This window comes from Lepidothrix coronata, unplaced genomic scaffold (assembly GCF_001604755.1).
Source record: "Lepidothrix coronata isolate B3197 unplaced genomic scaffold, Lepidothrix_coronata-1.0 Scaffold136, whole genome shotgun sequence".
Taxonomy (NCBI): domain Eukaryota; kingdom Metazoa; phylum Chordata; class Aves; order Passeriformes; family Pipridae; genus Lepidothrix; species Lepidothrix coronata.
Genome location: NW_016690316.1, coordinates 2,451,185 through 2,470,191, shown reverse-complemented (window position 1 = coordinate 2,470,191; position 19,007 = coordinate 2,451,185). Strand labels below are relative to the sequence as shown.

At 38.9% G+C, this 19,007-nt stretch overlaps 1 protein-coding gene across 8 annotated transcripts in view; it reads left to right on the top strand.

The window, feature by feature from the left end:
• LOC108503326 (transmembrane protein 56-B-like) overlaps positions 1 to 19,007 on the top strand; it is a 40,919-nt gene that overhangs the window by 5,306 nt on the left and 16,606 nt on the right. The window contains exons 1-4 of one of the 8 annotated variants that reach the window (XM_017827205.1): positions 8,887 to 9,014; positions 12,017 to 12,201; positions 13,459 to 13,624; positions 18,146 to 18,235. In XM_017827205.1, coding sequence (XP_017682694.1) covers positions 13,470 to 13,624; positions 18,146 to 18,235 — 245 coding nt within the window. In that variant the 5' untranslated portion in view covers positions 8,887 to 9,014; positions 12,017 to 12,201; positions 13,459 to 13,469. Of the gene's footprint in view, positions 1 to 1,788; positions 3,662 to 8,391; positions 8,505 to 8,751; positions 8,834 to 8,886; positions 9,015 to 12,016; positions 12,202 to 13,458; positions 13,625 to 18,145; positions 18,236 to 19,007 lie in introns of those variants that run through there. The other 7 variants (XM_017827204.1, XM_017827203.1, XM_017827202.1 and 4 more) reach the window with 7 other exon arrangements.

Below are 19,007 nucleotides of genomic sequence, written 5' to 3'. Positions count from 1 at the left end.
CACTGTACTTTAACAGTCTTTAATTATGTGATAACATAAAATTTAAAACCAGATACCACTCACTTACATTTTTTTCATCAACCACAGGTGATGTGTAACACTGTTCTCTCTATGTTTGACAGTACAAGAAAAGAATGTCCCTGCCTATATTACAGTTTTAATGAATGTCAGGAAATTATAAATCATTTGCATTAGTTACTGTGAATTTAATGCATTGTTAAGGTATCAAGAGAGTTAGCTGGTCTATTCCCGTGGCTGTGAATTAAACAGTGATAATGAGACAATTAGTTATGATATTAATTATTTTGCTGAGTTGTGATTAATATATTACTGAAAAGAAAAAAAATATTACATATGTGGAAACACGAGTTTTTATGACAGCTTCCAATTTACTAGCACTGACCAAAGTCAAATAAATAATAGAAATGATTTCCAAAGAGGGATCTTAAAAGTGATTTTATACTCTTTTTAGAACACTTTGAAGAAAAAATATGTTGTTTTCTTGATTGTACCTTTTTATTTGAGGACTGGTACAATTGTAAACACAAGCAATTCTTAAGTAGCTAATAGTCAAACCAAGAGCTTTCATAAGTCTTGATTTTTTATATTTTTTTTTATTCAATTGGTGAACTGTTTGTAAGGTATACTGCGATCACCTTTAAAGAGTACTGTACATGCAAAGAGAAAAAAAAGTTTGTTCAAAGTGAAACTGAAGAGTTACTGCCTTGTGTTCGTTACCTTCTCCTTTTGTTACCTTATTTTTGTGATATACTTTTGTAATTAGGAATCAGATAATGAGAAGCCTTGATTCCTCTAACTTCCACAGTAGTGATGGGGGGAAGAAGTACAGTGTTCTCATCCAGATTATTTATTTCTTGTTACAACATAAAGGAGTTCTTTAGGACAGATGCTATGCAAAAGTCAGATGAAATGACTGTCCCTGTCTTAAGATCTATTGGAATATGCATTTTTTTAAAAGAAAGAATAATTACACAAGGTTTAGAGCATTACCTGCTCCAGCACCTGGCTTCCAGTATTTTTCCCTAGGATAACTTGACATAGAAGAGTTTGTTTGGTGCCCATTTGGCCTGTATACATGAGCATCAAATTTGTTGAATTCTGAACACCATGGACTTGCTGCATGATGTGTCTGGCACACCCAGTGAGTCAGAGAAGTCCAGTCCAACACTTAGTGCATATGTGTGGGGTACAGGGTGTCCAGAACACACCTGACTTGTGCACTGCAGAACATGGCATTAGACTAGAACATCTTGGTCTGCATATGTGCAAGTACTGCTGCTCAAGATACCTTGAATCATAAACTTTCCACTTCCAGCAGTGAGATTCCTGTTTCCACTGGGGCGTAATTTCCACATAGAAAAAGAGGACATTGCCAGAGGCACTCCAGATGTGTAATGTTCCTTATTCAGCAAATCAAATGAACAGGTGCTGAAATGTTGGCTCTTCAAGCAGTCCCAGTAGAATTATCACAGAAAAATGTCTACGTTTACAACAAAATAAAAGTAAGTGGGAAACACTGAAAAAAAAACCCCAAACACAACCAAGATGTTCTAATTCATGTATATCACAAAGCAATTTTTCTGCAATTTGTTTAGTTAGACAGTATGTTTGATGCAATTTACAAGGTGACTTTTCAAACCCACTTAAAACATTTGCATTTTTATGGTGGAATTCTTTCACCTTAGCATTTTTTTCATATATATACAATTAGCATATCATATATATATCACAAATACAAGTAGGATTATTTTTGTATTTTCCTTATTTTTAGTTATTCTTGGTTTTATATTCAGTATTTTTCTAGTATTTGTAGATAGCTGAGTAAGTCAATCAGAGTGAGTGTTACTCATCAGCAAAAATGTATGGTGTTGAATAGTGTAATTGGAAGTAGAAACCTAAACAAAATTCCCCACTTGATTTGAAAGGCAAGCTTTATTTCTGCATTTTAGCACTGATGTATTTAATGTAGTTTCTTCTCTTTTTGTATGTTTCTTACCAGGATTGTTGTCTTAAATCTTAGGTTTGAAAGTTGACTCTATTGAGCATGATCTTCCTATTATTGAGTACTATATTTGAGAACTATATGGAAGACAATTTCTTGTTTCCTTAGTCAGGTTTTTTTTGATGGATTTCAACAGCACTTAGACATATATAAAGTGAGTGTGCACCAGGTTTTATTGTTTCCTTGTGCTACCAAGTAATTTTCCTTCCTTTTTTCCTCAAGGCTTTCACGGATCAACAGAAGAATCAAAAATCACTAAAAATTATAGAATTTTTTTTGCCAAAATCTTAAAAATTGACAAAACACTCAGAGGAAATTATGTTGTCTGAAGAAGGTACTTTACCTTTTCAGGCTAGTATATCTGCCATTAAAATACCCTTATAAACCATTCTTTCCACGCTGTGGTGTGTGCTGAAAGAGGCACAGTTAAATGGTGTGCAGCTGCTATGGCATGTGCCAAAGTTTAGACTGAGCTAAGCGAGGCTTAGAAGCTTCTTTGGCATACAGATGACTGACACTGTCCCAACCATGCACTCTGTCTTTTTACCTGAAAATCTGATGCTATCACATAAAATAACAAGTATCAACAAGCACTGTTTTGTTCTCTACTGGAATTATGCTGATTTTAATTATCAGTCAGAACATTAAAAAACAGATTGCTTTTTGACCCTTTGCATGTTGAATTGTTGGGAAATAATTTGTTTGGTTTTTGCACTGCTTGGCACCAATTTCATGCTTTTCAATTGTATGCCATTACAAAGTACATCTTCTTCCATTTTCTGCTGTTCTGACATCATCAAGTCACTACCCAGTTCTACAATGCTCTTGTTGCTAAGAGCCTCAGCTCACAAGGCAAAAGGAAATATGTGCATGTGAAGAAAAGAATCTGGTATTATTTCAAGCTTTTTCCTGCTGTTCCTGGTGTGCTCCATGTTAGAGGTTAGGGAACCAAGAAGTTGCTCTCTGGTTTAAGCTTTTGGGAATGAAATGCTTTCTAGACCCTCAGTTTGTAGATCCCAAAGATGCAGCCAGGTGCAACTTTGTTTACTAAAGAGCCAAGGACACATTTAACAAAGCTGCAGTACTGTCTCCTTTATACTCCTGTGTGCAGGAACATCAGAGGAAAGAAAATGCATGGAGGAATGTGAGGTGGACAGTAAAGGAAGCTAGGGAAGGAAGAAAATAAAGTGACAGAAAAGGAAAAGGTGATAAGAAAGAAGAAAGAAGCTATAAAGTGGAAGACAAGAAAAAGAGGAGACAATGACCTGGAAAATAAAAAAAGAGATGGTGTTCCTGTGAGTTCTGTGGATCATACTTGGCACATCTGTCTTAATGTGGTTTGATGTTTTGTCATAATGCCGACATGGTGCATCAGTGTAGTGGTTTGTAATGCAGCAGATTAAACTCACAATGTGCTGTTTTACAGGTCCTCAATAGCTTCTGGAGGGTTATAATCAGGATAATAATACCAATAGAGAGGGTAATGCTGCAGGTGAGGTGTAAATAGATGAAAGAGACAGCATGTGATGAGAGAGATAAATGGAGAAGATAAAAACTGAAAGAAAACTGAAGAAGGGACAGGAAGAGGTTCCTGAACAGACAGCTTTCCAGAAACAAGCCTTTGTTCTATTACGGACAGTAAGTACTACTGGCAGAAATGCTGTCTCCAGTGGGGAGGTGACAGGAGCTAGGAAAGCTAAACTCACTGACCTCAGATGAAAAACTGAGGGTGGAAGTATAAATCATACTTAGAGGAAGTATACTAAAGCAGGGAAAAGTGAAGGTACATTACTACCTAGAAATGTGATAGCATGTGTTACAGTGACCTGTGCCGGAAAGGTAAGACACACATTCTGTAGCACTTGATCTGAGTAGGTGTAACACACAAAACTCACAAAACGTGTCTGCTGTTTGGAAAATGAAGATAACGTTTTTCCTCCGAGGAAGCATACAGCTCAGCAACTGTTAACTGGGTACCTGCAGGGTGTTTAAAAAAAAAAGGACAAGGCACACAGATTTGGGGGGTTTTTTTTCTATGCAATTTCTTTTTTTTTGAGAATTTTTTTGTTTTAGAAATGGAGTAATTTTTTTCCTTTCAATTCACCATTTTTCTTCTATTTTTCAGCTTTTTTTGATTAAAACCAAATTCAGATCCTTTCTTTTCAGTCTCCTCTTTTCAGTCTTAGGCTTTCTGAATTAAATACTGCAATATTAGCTGCCTGCAGTTCCTGTGATTGGACTCCATGGGTGGCCTGAGTAATTTTCAGACAGTGGAGCTGGTTCTTTTCTCACTCACATCAGTGTAACTCATTGGCTTCAGTGAAGTTACTCTTGATTCACAATGTTGTGAAAGAAGAATTGTGCTTGCTCTTTCATGTGTTCTTTAATCTCCACGATATTTTTGCTTACATGTATAATTGATTTTCTGGGAATATCTCCTGCTGCTGACAGGTAGACCTAGGAACTTCCTGAGACAGAAATAAATGAAAGCATTTCTTAATCCACTGCTTCTACAACACTGTGTTATATAATTTCTTTCATAAACTGCTCAGGTTTTAAACATTCATTAAGACTCTGTTCTTCCTACAATGGGTAAGTTCAGACAGAAAGGTTAGTTATGTCCTGTGTAAGTTTAAAACCACAACTGAAATAATTTTCAAATGCTCTAAAAGTATTTTCCTTTCTCACATATATCTCACTTTTCAATACAGCAACCACGATAAAGGCTTCCTTCTTGGCAAAAGGAGGCTCAGCTCTGGGAAAGCACAGCTCTGAAATTGCAGGCATGCTTTGGAAAGGTTACTGTGTATTTTCTATTCATGGTCACATCTCCCTTGCAGACTTTAGTGGGAGCAGTCATCTGACAATAAGTTTTTACCATATCTGAAGTGCCACTCTGGAAGTAATTCCAGAAGGAGAAGGGTATGGAACAGGTGTGTACACCTTGGCTGAGGACCGATTACCGCAGACTTTGACTTACTTATGTTGGGCTGCCTTCCCTTTACCACCCTGTGATAGCAAACCCCATCCATTTTATCCAAATTTGTTCCTCGTTTATGGATTTACTGGGTCTAATTGACATGAAGCTGAAAATCATCAATCTAACCAAGATGTTTAATTGTAATAAAAGCGTAGATGAAAAGCAGAGCCCATTTTTTCTCTTACATAGTGTAAATAAGATGATTCAGCTGATGCCAATAGAATTATGCTGCTATCCACAAGTGCTACTGTGATGCCTCTCTGTCCTCCTTACTTTTTCTATGGTCTTTCAGCATATATGCTCCCTGTTGACATGGAATATAATGTTATTTTTTGCTCTATGTTGCTAAATCTCTGTTCTGCAACTCACCTTAGCAAGCCCATTGCTCATACTTTCCTTTCATGCTGAGGCTGAAGCTTGTCTTCAGAAGTTGCAGTGTTACTGAGGAAGTTCTTGACAGTTGTCATTTGGCAGAGGTGACTTTGGTTTGCAGCAGCTGGAAAGTGGTGGCTGTACATCACAAGGGAGGGAGGAAGACGTGTATTAGTTGTGAAAGCCAAACTGTGGTCACTGTATAGCAGCCACGTGGCTGTGGTACTGCTCTGGTGACTTTTTGTCCCGCCCTTTGGCTACTGTCTTTCTGATGCAGAAAAAGGTGCACCAGTTGTATCATGCAAGTACAGTAAGCCTGATACTTTTAGAACTTGCTGGAAATGCTCAAAGTAATTGAGTGGTATGTTCATGCAACACTCTGTAGGAGTGGTAGAGTACTCTGGTGGTTTTGCTGGAATTACATTGCATATGCAATATGGGCCTAGTGTTTTTGCTCTGAGATTGCTGGACATGGGACCTCCAAGGTGAGGCTGCTGCATGTATGCAATAACATGATATGAGATTAGTAGATACCAAGAATCCCAGATATACAGACAGCTCTCAAAATCTTCCTGAAGAACACTTCTCATTGGAAAAGAGGGCAGACAACGAATCTAAGGCAACCTGGATTTATGGTAGCTGTATCTAACCATGTCTACAGGCCTTCCTGCTACTACAATGCCTTCATGCCCCCCTAGCCAGTTCTCTTTGATCTGGAAATTTTGTTTATCAAAAGTCTGAGAGATACTCTGCTGTACGCTTATGTGGAAGAGCAGTCAGCTCTGGAATCCTCAGTGCACCACCATTCTCAGCTTTACAGTTGGCAGCTTTGAACCCAGCACGTGTTGTTGGGCTGTTGAAAGAGGGCATTGCCTCTGGTCATGATCTGCTGCATGCTCAACAACGTGCTGATGGCAGGCCAAGGAGAGAGCAGTGAGGCAGGTCAAACTTGTTTCTTTCACCCACGCAGCACTGGGCCGAAGGAATTGTTTGCTAGGCTGTGAGCTACACAGGCCTGATTACGGAGGTTTGGGGAGAGTCTGGTTTGTCTTCTCCCAGATGCTTCCTAACCTGTTAAGTGTGGGTAGTTTTGAGGCTTAGAGCTCTGATAGGTGGTCTCTGGCAGAGTTATCTGTTCAGTTCAAGACGTTACCATTCTCAATTGTCTGTTTTAGCCAACTGCTAGCTAGGTATTACCACACTCTTATGATGGGAGATTCCAGGTTATAGGCTGGCATGTTAAAATCTACCCACTTTCATTGCTCTCCTAGAATGGTCATGACCTCAGGCAGTTGAGAGAAATAATATTTTAAAACATAGGAGCTAAATCTGCCAGAACTTGTTGTTCAGAGTCTTTGGTTCTAAACCATAAGTGGAAGGAGTCCTTGCTAGTGCCTGCAGGCCTAAGGACAACCATTCTTGCTTTTACTGCCACTGAGATCCTCTGTCACCCAGAGGTCCACTGCTTGGTTGCATGGAGTACTGGTATCATTACAACTTAAAAGGGCAAGGAGTATGTATAAAGGCACTTCAAAGTCAATGATATCGTATTAAGAAAAAGTGAGGGTTGTTCTTTGGAAGGTGAATTATTGAAGAAAAAATTCTCTTGGAATTTTTGTAGTTTATGTCATCTTGAAAGTGGTTGATGATCCCACCATGGAGTTCTTAGGTTTTAGTGGCTGTTCTGATTCACTAAAAACTGCAGACATAGTAGAAAAATAGGTTGAAATCTTCATTTATATGAGGAATAAAATTATATCACATCAGAGTAAAAGATGAGGTTTTAATCTTAATTTCACTAAGAAATGGTGTTGATATGATATTGCTGTCTTTATTTATCCATCTGTTTCTGGAATGGAAGAAGACTGGAAGCAGGACCGGGGTCTCCTCCTGCACTCGTCTGAGGACGTCTTGTGGAATTTTGTTAACAAAAATAATTTTAAAAGCTGGTCAATCATAAGACTCAAGTCCACAGGAAATCAAACTTCAGTAGTTCTGATGTTTACATATACACTTACCTGGTGGATTAAGCCAAACTGGCTGGAAACAGTTACGGATACTGGCAGTGTGCCCTGCCCACCTCCTACAGGTTACCACTTCTGCAGCAGGAATGGCTCAATGCCTTGTTAATCAGCACCTGGGTTTCTGCATTTCCCAGATCGGCCTATTAAGGCAAGCCATCATCAGTTTCTGTTCAGGCTTAAGCCATAGCATTCCTGCTGTGGGAGATGTCTTGCAAGAGCGATCACTGTACACAGAGGGGTAGATGATTTCTTTCTCAGCTGAAGCTTAATCTATAGGGTGAGACATATATGAATGCCTTTAACATTATTTTGTCTGAGAGAGGAGAATTTTTAAATTATTGATCTGAAAGATCAGCAATGCTTAACGGAAATGAAAAATTGAGGTGGTTTAGGATGTGGATTATAGCAGAAGGATGCCAAGAGGAAGAGAGTCATGGCCATTAGTTGGTAAAAGACTAAGTCTATCCATCATATTTGTCAGCGTAATTTTGCTTGTTTGAATTTTCAATACAACAGCTAAAAATGTAAAATGAAAAAATAATTTGTCATAAATCACATTTAATTTAGAAAATAGCAAATATTGGCAAATACCTGTTCTCTGTGCACAAATAGATTCCTAGTGCACGAACGGTCACATCAGCATTTTCCCATTATATATTTCAGACAACGGGGCCATATAGACGTAAAAGGCATAGTGACTAAAATGTTGTTGGAAAGTGAGATGCTATGCTTTACTGGGGTTTTTGCCCTCCCAACGCATACGCCGTTCTCAGCCATGTCCATTTAGCTCCGCCGGGCGCTGTTACCGCGGCTGCGACCGGGCCGCGCTGAGGAGCGGCAGGACGGTCCCGGGCTGTAAAACATCCTGGGTTGTGGAGCCCCGCTCCGCGCGGCTGCAGCGCAGAGGGGGCGGGCGGGAGGCGCCGGGGAAGCCGCGTCCCCCCGGAGGCGGCGAGCGGACCCGGCGGCAGGTGGCGGCGACGGCTCGGCCCCTTTAAGGCTCCGGCTGCCGTAACTCGATCCCAGCCGGAGCATCCTGCGCTCGGGAAGGGCTGTCCCGACCCCGATGGAGGAAGCGCCGCAGCCCCCGTAGCCCCGCTCCCAGGTGCGACGGGCGGAGAAGGGCGGGCGGGGGGTGCTGACCGGCCGGGCGGGGCGGGGGCGGTGCGGCCCTTTTCCCCCGCCCCGCGGGGCCGCGCGGAGCGGCTCCTTCCCTCCCTCCGTCCGCGTCGGTCCGCCCCCGGGGGCCGAGGGCCGCAAGCCGCAGCCGGCGGCGCTGGGCACGCTGACAGCGCTCGGCACCGCGGCTGTCGCTCTCCTCCCGCCGCCCGGCAGCGGCAGCGGGTGGCGCGGGCGGAGCGAGCGCGGCGGGTGAGCGCTGCCCGCCCGAGCCGTGTGGGGCTGCCGGGGCGAACGGCGCTCGGGGAAGGCGAGGTAACGCCCGGCACGGGGGCAGCGCCCCGACCCCGCGGGGTCGGCCTGGAGCGGGGGGGGGGGGGTGTCCCTCGCTGTGGGGGGGTTTCCCTCGCTGTGGCTTCGCGGCTCCCGGTTCCTTGGAAGGTTTGAGGAAATTCGGTAAATGGTATCGCAGCGGACACCTCACCCTTTATAAAAAGTGAGCCTAATCTGCCGGTGACTGTGGTGTTCTAAGAGCGGAAAGCAGAGTGGAGTTTGGGGGGTGAATAGCCTTAAATAGAAAGGGGATGGCTTAAGCTGTGAGTAGCTTGAATTTTGTCATGTTTCTCCTTAATGCTGCTTACTGAGCTAAGTAAGATATCAAACGCAGTACATCTAATCTAGCTGGAGCAATAGAAACTACCCTTCAGAGCACAGCAAAGCTCCAGCACTGCAGATGTTTTATTACTGGGTTTATTAGAAAATGTGCAAACAGTCCAAAGTTGCTCACTGCAGATTGGTGTGACAAGTTTTACAACTATGGGATTTGGCTTTCAGTTTCAAGCGGATCAGGAGAGAGCATAGGACTGAATGGGATGTCCTGGTATCACTAGCAGCTTTAGATTGTAATCTTGTTTGGAAATTGATCCAATTCATCTTGAAATCCAGTCTTGAAGAAAGTAAGGGCTGTGGGCCTTAAACCTTCATCTGTACCTTCTTACCATGTCTTGTGGCTATACTATTGCATTTCTTATTTTTATGATGTGAAGAATTGATGTGGAAACAGTAAGATGAGGGGAACATAAATGTTATATGCCTTTGATGGTACAATGCTTGGTAACTCTTCTGCTCCTTTATCTTCTTCCAGTGAGTACAGACTTGTTTCTATCAGAAGTTCCTACTGTTTTCATATTTGCGGTGAATGAATGTGGAGTCTTAATGTTGTGCTTTTTCTTCTAAATTTCAAGTAGAAATAGAATTGCAGGAAAACCACTGCATGTTAATAGCAGATGAAAAACAACATATTTTTAGCTCTTACTGAGTATGATGGAAAAGCTGTGTTATTAAGTTTTTCGAAGTTACTGGTTCAATAGAGTAATTTGAAATCACACTAGACGTATGTAAGCAATATCTTGCTGAAAATTGTTACTTTCAAGTGTTTGGTAGTGTTTATTTACCTGAAGACTTCATTGAAAAGCTGAAAGAGTGAAGTTCTAACCATGTGTAATTATTGTCTAACTGAATGGTTAAGACAGTAATTTTGGCTAAGCCAGGAAAATACTACTGCTAAAAAATTAGTGGTGAAGAACCAACCTGGATATAGTACTTTTTTCTCCTGAATTACAAAGTAGTTACACTAAACCTCCCTCCCCACCCAGCCTTCCACTAGCTCAAAACCGGCATCAGCTGATTGAATGGTAATCAATGACTATGCAGTTTGAGTGATAAAGTGTCTCATGTATAATCCACTAAATTCTGTAACTTGATCAGACTTTGCTGGACAGCTATAAGAAGGGGAAAGAAACATAGTATAGTTGAAGCTGCCTTTGACCTACTAATTTTGGTCACTGTCCTCAGGGCAAAGAAATTGTATGTAATCAGAAGCTTGTTATGTTTCTTTTAAGTCATAAGCTTTTGTTTGACAACATGAATGTTTTTCTTGTAAATTAAAAGGGAGTCTGCTAAACAACAGTTAATTTTCATGTTAAACAAGATATAGTTGAAAATGACTAAGAGATATGAAAAAATGTTTATGGCTGAACAGTTTTTTCGATCTCACATGAAACACTGTGTTTACACCTGGTCCTTGAATTGAATTAAAATACAACACTATTAATTTGCTGAATTAAAACATGAAATTATTGGTAGTTCATTTACTTAAACAGCGTCTATCATGATAAGCTTGTATGAAATCAGGCTTGCAAAACTTGGGTATCTATGAGACCAACCAGAGAGGCTCACTGACTATAGTGTCTTCTCTGCCTCTCTTCTCTAAACCATCATACCTTTCTCCTTTGTGGGCATCATTGTTCAGTATTTGCTGCTAAAACTCCTAAAAGTCAGATCAGATGCTTTCAGTGAAAGTTGCTTTTCTTAAAATAAGGGCCCTGTACAAGTTTCTTAGGAGAAAGATTAGTCTTCTAATGCATTTCTTGCAAGGGTTGGTTGGAAGGTTTTTTTGTTTAATTCCATAATTTGTACTAAAATGAACACCTGTCAAACACTGAAACATTATGTAATAAAATCTTCTAGTACTAAGGAAGCAAAACAAAACATGACTTTCTCTTGTCCAAGAGATTATGTCAGTGTCTTTGAAACTCAGAAGTACTAGTGTAGTCACTGCAGGTGAGTAAAATCTGTAGCATCACGAGAATTGCTATATTTTAGTCAAAAGGATGAGATAGGTGTGATTGATATTCAGTGATTTTGCTGTTTTTCTGAAGAGAATTGTCCTTCACCTGGATTTTGGCTTCCTTCACTTTAGGAATTAAATCAACTAATTTTTTTTTTTTCCTTACATTGTCCAAGAGGAGATTTGGTTACTACAAATGAGGTGATGTAATAACAAAGTTTTTGGCCTTGGGAGTAGAATCTGTAACATACAGCCCTTCTCAATGGGTTTAAAATGGAAGATACTAAATTCATTGTTTCTTCAGATGGTAAAGTTTTAGAAAATCAAGTTTAACACCCATTGACTCAGGTACTTTAAACTGTGTAAAAGCTGTGTAAAGTTTGATTTGTGTTTTGTATCATCTTGGTCAGTGGAGGCAGATGGAGAAGTATGTGGAGAATTGAGGATACTGAATATTCAGGATAGTAATTGAAATTGGAAGTTTTAATAGAGTAACATTAAAAACTATGCAGGATTAGTATGCTGCTGAACTAGAACAGGTAACCAGAAAACAATTGGAATCAACTAGTTTGATGCAATGCACTGCAGCATGTGTACATTAAAATTATAGTTTGGATTAAAAATGTGTTTAGGAAATAAATCTTCTGATCACCCCCACTTGCTGCCCTTTGATTTGTGTTGCGTAGCTATCCCAGAGCATGCAAGCCCTAGCTAGGCCCTAGGAGCACATCAAATATGTTCTAAGAACCTTGGAGTCCCTAGGGCAGGATTAAAGGCGGTCTGAAGTAAACATATGCAATCCATATGATATAGGTGCAGGTTTAACTCAGCAAATCTACTCTTATTTGTCCTGCATTCTGTTTATATAGCTGTAGCTCTGTGGGTACCAGTCAGAGGATGTTTATTGCTCTTCAGTTCTGGGGAGAATAAATAGAAAAGGAGATGGAGGGGAAAAATTTGAGGTCATCGAACCTTCCGCTACTACATCTTTGAAGACAAAAGTATTTTTTTCCTGATCTACCAGTTTCAATATACTCATCATTTACCCTGCAAAGTAAGAATATTGTACTTAATTTTAAAGAAGTTATTATTTTCATTGGTGGACTTCACTATTTCTTTTTCCTGCTGAAATTCAAGTTTCTTACCACCTGCAATGCAGATACAGTTTCAAAAATCTAAACCATGTTCACTCATTCTGTAATGCATGTGAAATAAAGGTGGAAGTAAGTGTATTATATAATTGTATCAGTTTTTGCTGACCATTCGGTTGCTTTAGTAACATTAAGTTATGCTATTGTATAAGTCTTAATTTTATTTTTATATATTTTCATAAGTAAAACCAAAGTGACAGCAGTTATTTGAATAGATACTTAAATCATTATTTAAATATTTTAAAGGAAGTCTTTTGCCTTTCTTTTCCCCTTTTCTGTTTGACTTAATGTAACTTGATGTTTTATGAGTTTGTAACCTCTGCCAGTCTTGGAGTATGAAACACATCACCATCAAAGTGGAGATGTATGTCAGAAGTTTGTGGCTTCTGGAAAAATATCATTCTGTCTTGCAAATACTGGCGACTCGGGCAAAATGACTGAAGCATTGAGAGACTGACACTTATGTTTAGAATTGCTGAACTATTTATTTAGACCTCATGAAACAGCTAAACATGCAGCAACTGAAAAGTCCGCTAGCTCTGATGATAGGGAAGCTTTTCAGTATGCTGTGAAATTGTGCAAAGTTTAGACTTCAGTGATGAAGAAAAGATCTAAAATACAGATGAGCCCTCAAGTGTGAACACAGTGCAAATTGAGAACTATTATCTCTGTAAAGTACACAACCAGAAAGCTGCAGTGAGGCTATTGCTCCCTGAGGCTGACCCGAAAACCTGGCTACTATGCTTATCTGATTTCATTGTTGTGTTTTAGAATCCCATTGGCAGCAGTCAATCTGGTAAGAATGAGATGAGTTTTAACTCTGGAGCTTCTTGGGACAGGAATGGAGGCTTTAGAGCTGGCAGTTGCACTAGTTATTGGTCCTCCCTGACCTTTCTGTAATGATAAAATACATGCAGCTTTGGGTCACAAAAATGTATATAGTGTGCAAATGTTAAAAACAAAACCAAATGCAACTTCTAGATATAAAACTCTGGGCATAATTTTATACTATTAAGGCTTAAGTGGAAACATTGAACAGGTTGAAACTTTTAGTGAATAATATTTCTATTGATAAGTTGCCTGTCAAAAACACTTTCTGTGTCTGCTTAAAATAGTTAAATGGAGAATGGACTGAAATTACCTTCTGCTTCTCTTCACAGGCTGAAGAACAATGGCTTCCTTCAGCAACCTGACTATCGGCATTGCTGTTGCCAGTTTTACTGTATTTCAGCTCCTGTTCCATGTTTTAAGTTCCTGGGTGTCAACACGAATAACACCCGGTTTTAAAAATCTCAGCCAAAAAAGGAAGATTGAATGGAATTCAAGGTAGAGTGTTCAAAACCACTACAGCTAGTGACCTACCTGAAATCATCAACATCTGAACCACCCGTGTGGGTATATATAAGACTGCAGAAAACCTTAGTAGTTAATTATTAGTTAAACATATGTAAAGATCTGAGGGCTGGCTTCAAGCACTCGACAAATTATGCATATGAAACGTTGAGACCGCTTCATGAACACACAGCATTACAAACACTTGTACATTAAACACTTTGTTAAACAGTGATGCTGATGTGAAAGTCAGTAAAAAAAGAAAACAGTGCCTGGTGAGAGGTAATATGCTGAAGTGACGCTCTGTGACACTTCTAGTAAAGAGAAGAGATACAAAATTCCATTTCAAACTGATATGAAAATCAAAACTATTGCAATTTATTGCATGATCTAAATGCTAGCGTATCTATGGGCATGCTTTTGGGTGCGGAGCAGTTTGCTCTCTGTTTTCTGGTGCTACTACACTACAAACTGTTTTATGTAAGTTATGGTTTTCCAAGAAATTTAATATTTGGTATAGTATTTAAGAGAGTCAGGTTTGACAGGTACATCTATGTGTTGACTGGAAAGGAGACTGCAATAAGAAGAAGCTATGGCAGACACAGGGTATACATTCAGGAAGGAGTTGTGGAAACTCCATCTAAAAACCTTCCTCACTCCTTTTGTGTTTCTGCATTCCATCACTGAGATGGACCCACCTGCATTACACTTGTTTCCTTAGATAGAACACTGTTAGAAACTTGTTCAACCCTGTAATTCTTTCCTGGGCACTTCCCTCTCTCTTAAGCCATAAAAGAAGTACACGGTACTAATTGCAAATGGGACGATCAGCGAGGTTTTATTTGCAATATACTACTCTGAGAGGGTATTTGTAGTACACAGAGTTCTCCAGTTGGTACAGTACAACTTTGTTTGAGTAGCCTATTACAACTTTAAAATATTTTTTCAGACCTTTATCAAATTTGAAGCTCAAAAATATGTACTGTATGGCTGTCACTGCACTCAAAATGCATTAGTTGCATCACTGTTCCTCCTCAGTGATGTTTAGAGGTAGTATCAGGTGGATACTTTTAAAGTTGTTTCCATTGTTCTAGGCAGCATTAGCAATTCAAATAGTCTTGCCCTTCCATTTGGCAAATGTCCGCTTGCATTGTTCTTAAAGGCATCATCTTAATTTCAGTTCCATCTTTGAATAATTACCTATTGCCAGAACAACGTTGTAGGATGGCAGTTCATAATATCAGTGCAGCTTAGGTTTATCTCTCTGTTACAATTGATAATAGAGGCAGACAGGGAAACTAAACTGTTAGCATTTGGAGCTGAACTTCTGTCTCTAAGCCATATCAAGTGGCCCTTGAATTGCATAATAAGCTTTGTGAGAATTTACCCCATGTGCTGGTGTAGTGCTTTGCATAATAACATATGAATTGTTTCGAACATAACAAGTGTGCTGGAAATAAGCTGCTCCATAATCTCTGGGCTACTTTGTAGTAAGATGTTTAACTGCTCAAGTTGATACAGCATCCCAGGCTATGTCCTTTTTTACCTCTTTCTGCGTTTTTTCTTGGGCTTGATAGCAGGATGTAGATGTTGGCACAGAGATGAGCTGTGATCCAGGACTTCATCCGTTTCTGGAGTTAAAAGGCATGAAACACAAACCATGGTTCATCAACAGTTTATTGATGTTATACCTGAGGAGGGCATGAAGTGAAAGAAAGGCTAACTGTGCTTGTGCTACTTCAGCTCTGCTAACCAAACACAGTATTTGGTCAAACTGCCTCATCACTCCAGTATTTCACCAAAATTCAGAGACACCTCAATCTTGTAAATTCAGAGAGGGTAGATGGATATATATTTATTCTACAGACAGCTCTGCAGATAAAGTTACTGTTTCCCAATGAAATGAGTTGGGTTAACTTAAATGATTTAAAAGTAGATGGTTGTTATTTTGTCCTGTATTGAACTGGTGTAGGGAGTGTACACACAAATGATTCTGTTGGCAGTCCTGAAGGAAACTGGCACAGAGGATGGTTATGCATTTTTATCAGCTTAGCTGAGTCTGGAAGAGTGCATCTGCCTGAAATGGGCTGTAGCATTGAAAATATATTGTTACAGTTTGGAGGGCTTTGTAATTAAGAATTTGAGCTGCAGCTCTTTCCATACTGTCAATCTGTTCATTCTGACCTTCCAAGAATTAAGAGCCAATAAAGTAAGTGGTTCTGGCCTCTTAAGTATGCAGACGCTCAAAATGAGTTAAAAACTATATTTTGACACAGATGTAGTATAACTCCTCAAGTTGTTGTGTATAAATTCCTGTCACCTGTCCTATAATATGTTTGTACTGCTATTAAGTAGTTGTGAAAAAAAATATATATTAATGAAGGAACAAGTATGCACTGCTGAATTGCAACATTTTTGTTTGCAGTTTAATGAGGAGTTAAAGGATGCAAGCTTTGACAGGAATTTCAAGGAAATGTACGGAGCTTGATAGCTTGACCTAGATTCCATATTAAAATGCAGTGTTGTACTATTTCCCTTCTTCTGTCCCGTCTTCTATGGAGAAACTTCAGAGTTAAGGAGGAAATCTGCTTCTGCTGCCTTTTTTTTTTTTTCTTTTATTTCTCCCCCTTCAAGTGCTATGCTTGTGTCTAGCTTGTGTTCTAAACACTTAGGTTCGAATAAACAGCCACTCCAGAGACAAATGCAACTGTAAACTCATGAGTATATTCTAGGACAAATTTTCCTTCTTGCAGCATTATCCTCTCCTCAAGTTCAAAAATTCCAGGTTATTTCTCAAACACTAATACTGTGTGCCTTACTTTGTTTTAAAAAAGGAAGCAAAGTTCCTATCTTTGTTAATTCTGTGTTGTAAGACTAGACCATTTAATTAAACAATTGTCATTACAATTCCAATAATTAAATTTTCTTTCTTTGTTAAAAAAAAGGGGGTGGGGGTAAATGTAACCTGTGCTATAATGGCTATAAATTGTTCTCATCTAGCTTCTCTTCTTGACTATTCATATTATATTAATCTACTTTAATTTGCTGGAACACTATTGAAAAGGTGCTGAAAATAACACGATGACACTCTTTAAACAAATTGTAAATAGAGTCTTCTTTTATGAAAAGTTACAGAATTTTCTATTGCCAATAGATAATAATATAACTTCTGGAAACAGTATAGGGATTATAAACTGCTCTTTCTTTGCAAAGTCTTCCACAGGAAGGAAGATGTTTTCTTCAAATCTTGAATGGTAAGAGTTTAGACTCCTGAGAGTGCCTTAAGGACATTTAAAATATTACTGACCTCCAAATACGTGTATTCAATGTGTACAAAGACTAGTCTAGTAACTAACAGCATTTGTACATTTGTGTGCATATTGTTAATGCTGTGAATATGGTGTGAAGATGTTTCCAATCACACAGCATTGAACCTAGTTCTCATCTTTCAAACAGTATCCATGATTCAGTACAGCTGTTTTGTCACATAATTTTTCTGTATTCCTAGTCACACTTGAAAAGTGGGAAAGTGGACAGTAGCTACACAATATTAGATGCAGTTTATAGTAGTGTTAAACCCATGGCTAGAGAAAGAAGGTTACACAGTTTGGACCCATGCCCATTGCATTGTTCTACCTTCCAAGAATACATGTGGACTCAAAAGGGCAGGAGTGGTGCTGGCCTGTGTGCTGGCAGAAACCCTGCTGGGGCCTCTGTAAATAGGTATTTCTCTTTAAGTGCTTGTTAACATGCAGAGTTTATCTGCAGTGTGTATGCAGCCTGTATACTGGAGACTATTGTCTTTGGAAAAAAAAAGTGTTGAGTACTTGAAGCAGAGACAAGGCAACTGATTACTGTGACATATGGAAGGAGAGAAGTATAAAATAAAGCTGCAAACTGCTAGTTCATATGAACCTGTAGCTATTATACCTCGGGTACTCAGCTACAACATTTTGTTATAAAAGTTTTATCTTTGAAAACCAGACTACTTCAAATGCACTAGAAGTTGTGTCTGAAAGTTAAGATTTTTCATTTAATGCCACTTTCCAAACCGGAACTTGGCAGACTTGTTATGGGTCATCTATTAATTTGGTGCCTGAAAAGAGAAACCTGCTGCTGCAGGACTCATGAGCCAATCCGAATATGAAATGCACAAAAATTTTCCAACAAATGGGAGAATCCAGAAAGCATTTGTTAGGGAACTAAATATCATATTGTCTTTAAGGATTCATTAATATATGGAATAATTGGAGGAAAATTTAGATCCTTTTTGAGGCTCTACTTTCTATCTAGTATCGCCAATCCCGCTCCAATCTAATGGATTCTTTCTTTTTGACTGTTTTTTCCTGCCTGTCATTGGGTAAGTGGCTGGATATAGCGTAAAGAGCAGATGACTGTCTTCCACAGAAGTATCTGGATAGAGTTGAGAATGTCTTTGGAAACATCCTACCTTAAGCACAGTAATAAGAAGTTGTGAATGGCAGTATGCCATTGTGACTGTGATCTCTTTTTCAGGACAGTGTCCACATTCCACGCCTTGGTGGTTGGAGGGTTTTGCCTATATATTCTATTGTACGATGATGCTGTTAATGCTGACCATCTCTGGTAAGGCACGTTACATATATATTGTGTTTACACAATAAAATAACATAATTGAGGAGAAAAAAAAATCCTGCAGTGTATTAATTGCTGAAATAATTATTTCATTTCCCTTTAAAATATGCAGTTGTGATGTGTCCATTTTTATGTCTGTACTATTTGAAAATCTGATAATTATTTTGTCAGTATTAATGTCTTAGTTCAGCATCTATGTGTTCAGAATAGGTAAAATACAAGCAATTGATTTGCAATAGCATATTAAATTACTAAAGAGTAAACTGTGACTAAGTCAGCGTGACTGAAACTATGCTCTTTAATAATTCTAAAGTGAAATTGAAAAGCTGTTACAGATCTGGAGAGTGTATGTCTGTGAAAGTTGGAGTGACCTATTATATGTCTAAAATATATATGTCTAAATTGATAAATGAAGATGTTTATATTTCTGTCTCCCATAAAGCTCCTTCAATCTTCATTTTAACAAAAGTATGAAAGTTTCAAGAGCTAAACACTTCACAAGCAATAGGAATATTTAATAAATGGGCTTCTAATATTTTATCTAGTTAACAAAATATTCTATAGTAAGCTTATATTTTATTGATTTTTTTAATGATATTGTTTTGTTTCACACTTTTTTGAGGGAGGAGGAACAATATGGCTTCATTTTGTTTGAGTTAATTATAGATTGGTACCAGTGTTTTGATACTTCACTCATTACCCTCTGGAACTGCTTCCCTATAGAAGGAGGACACCATATTTTTCCTGAGGAATAGCTAATTAT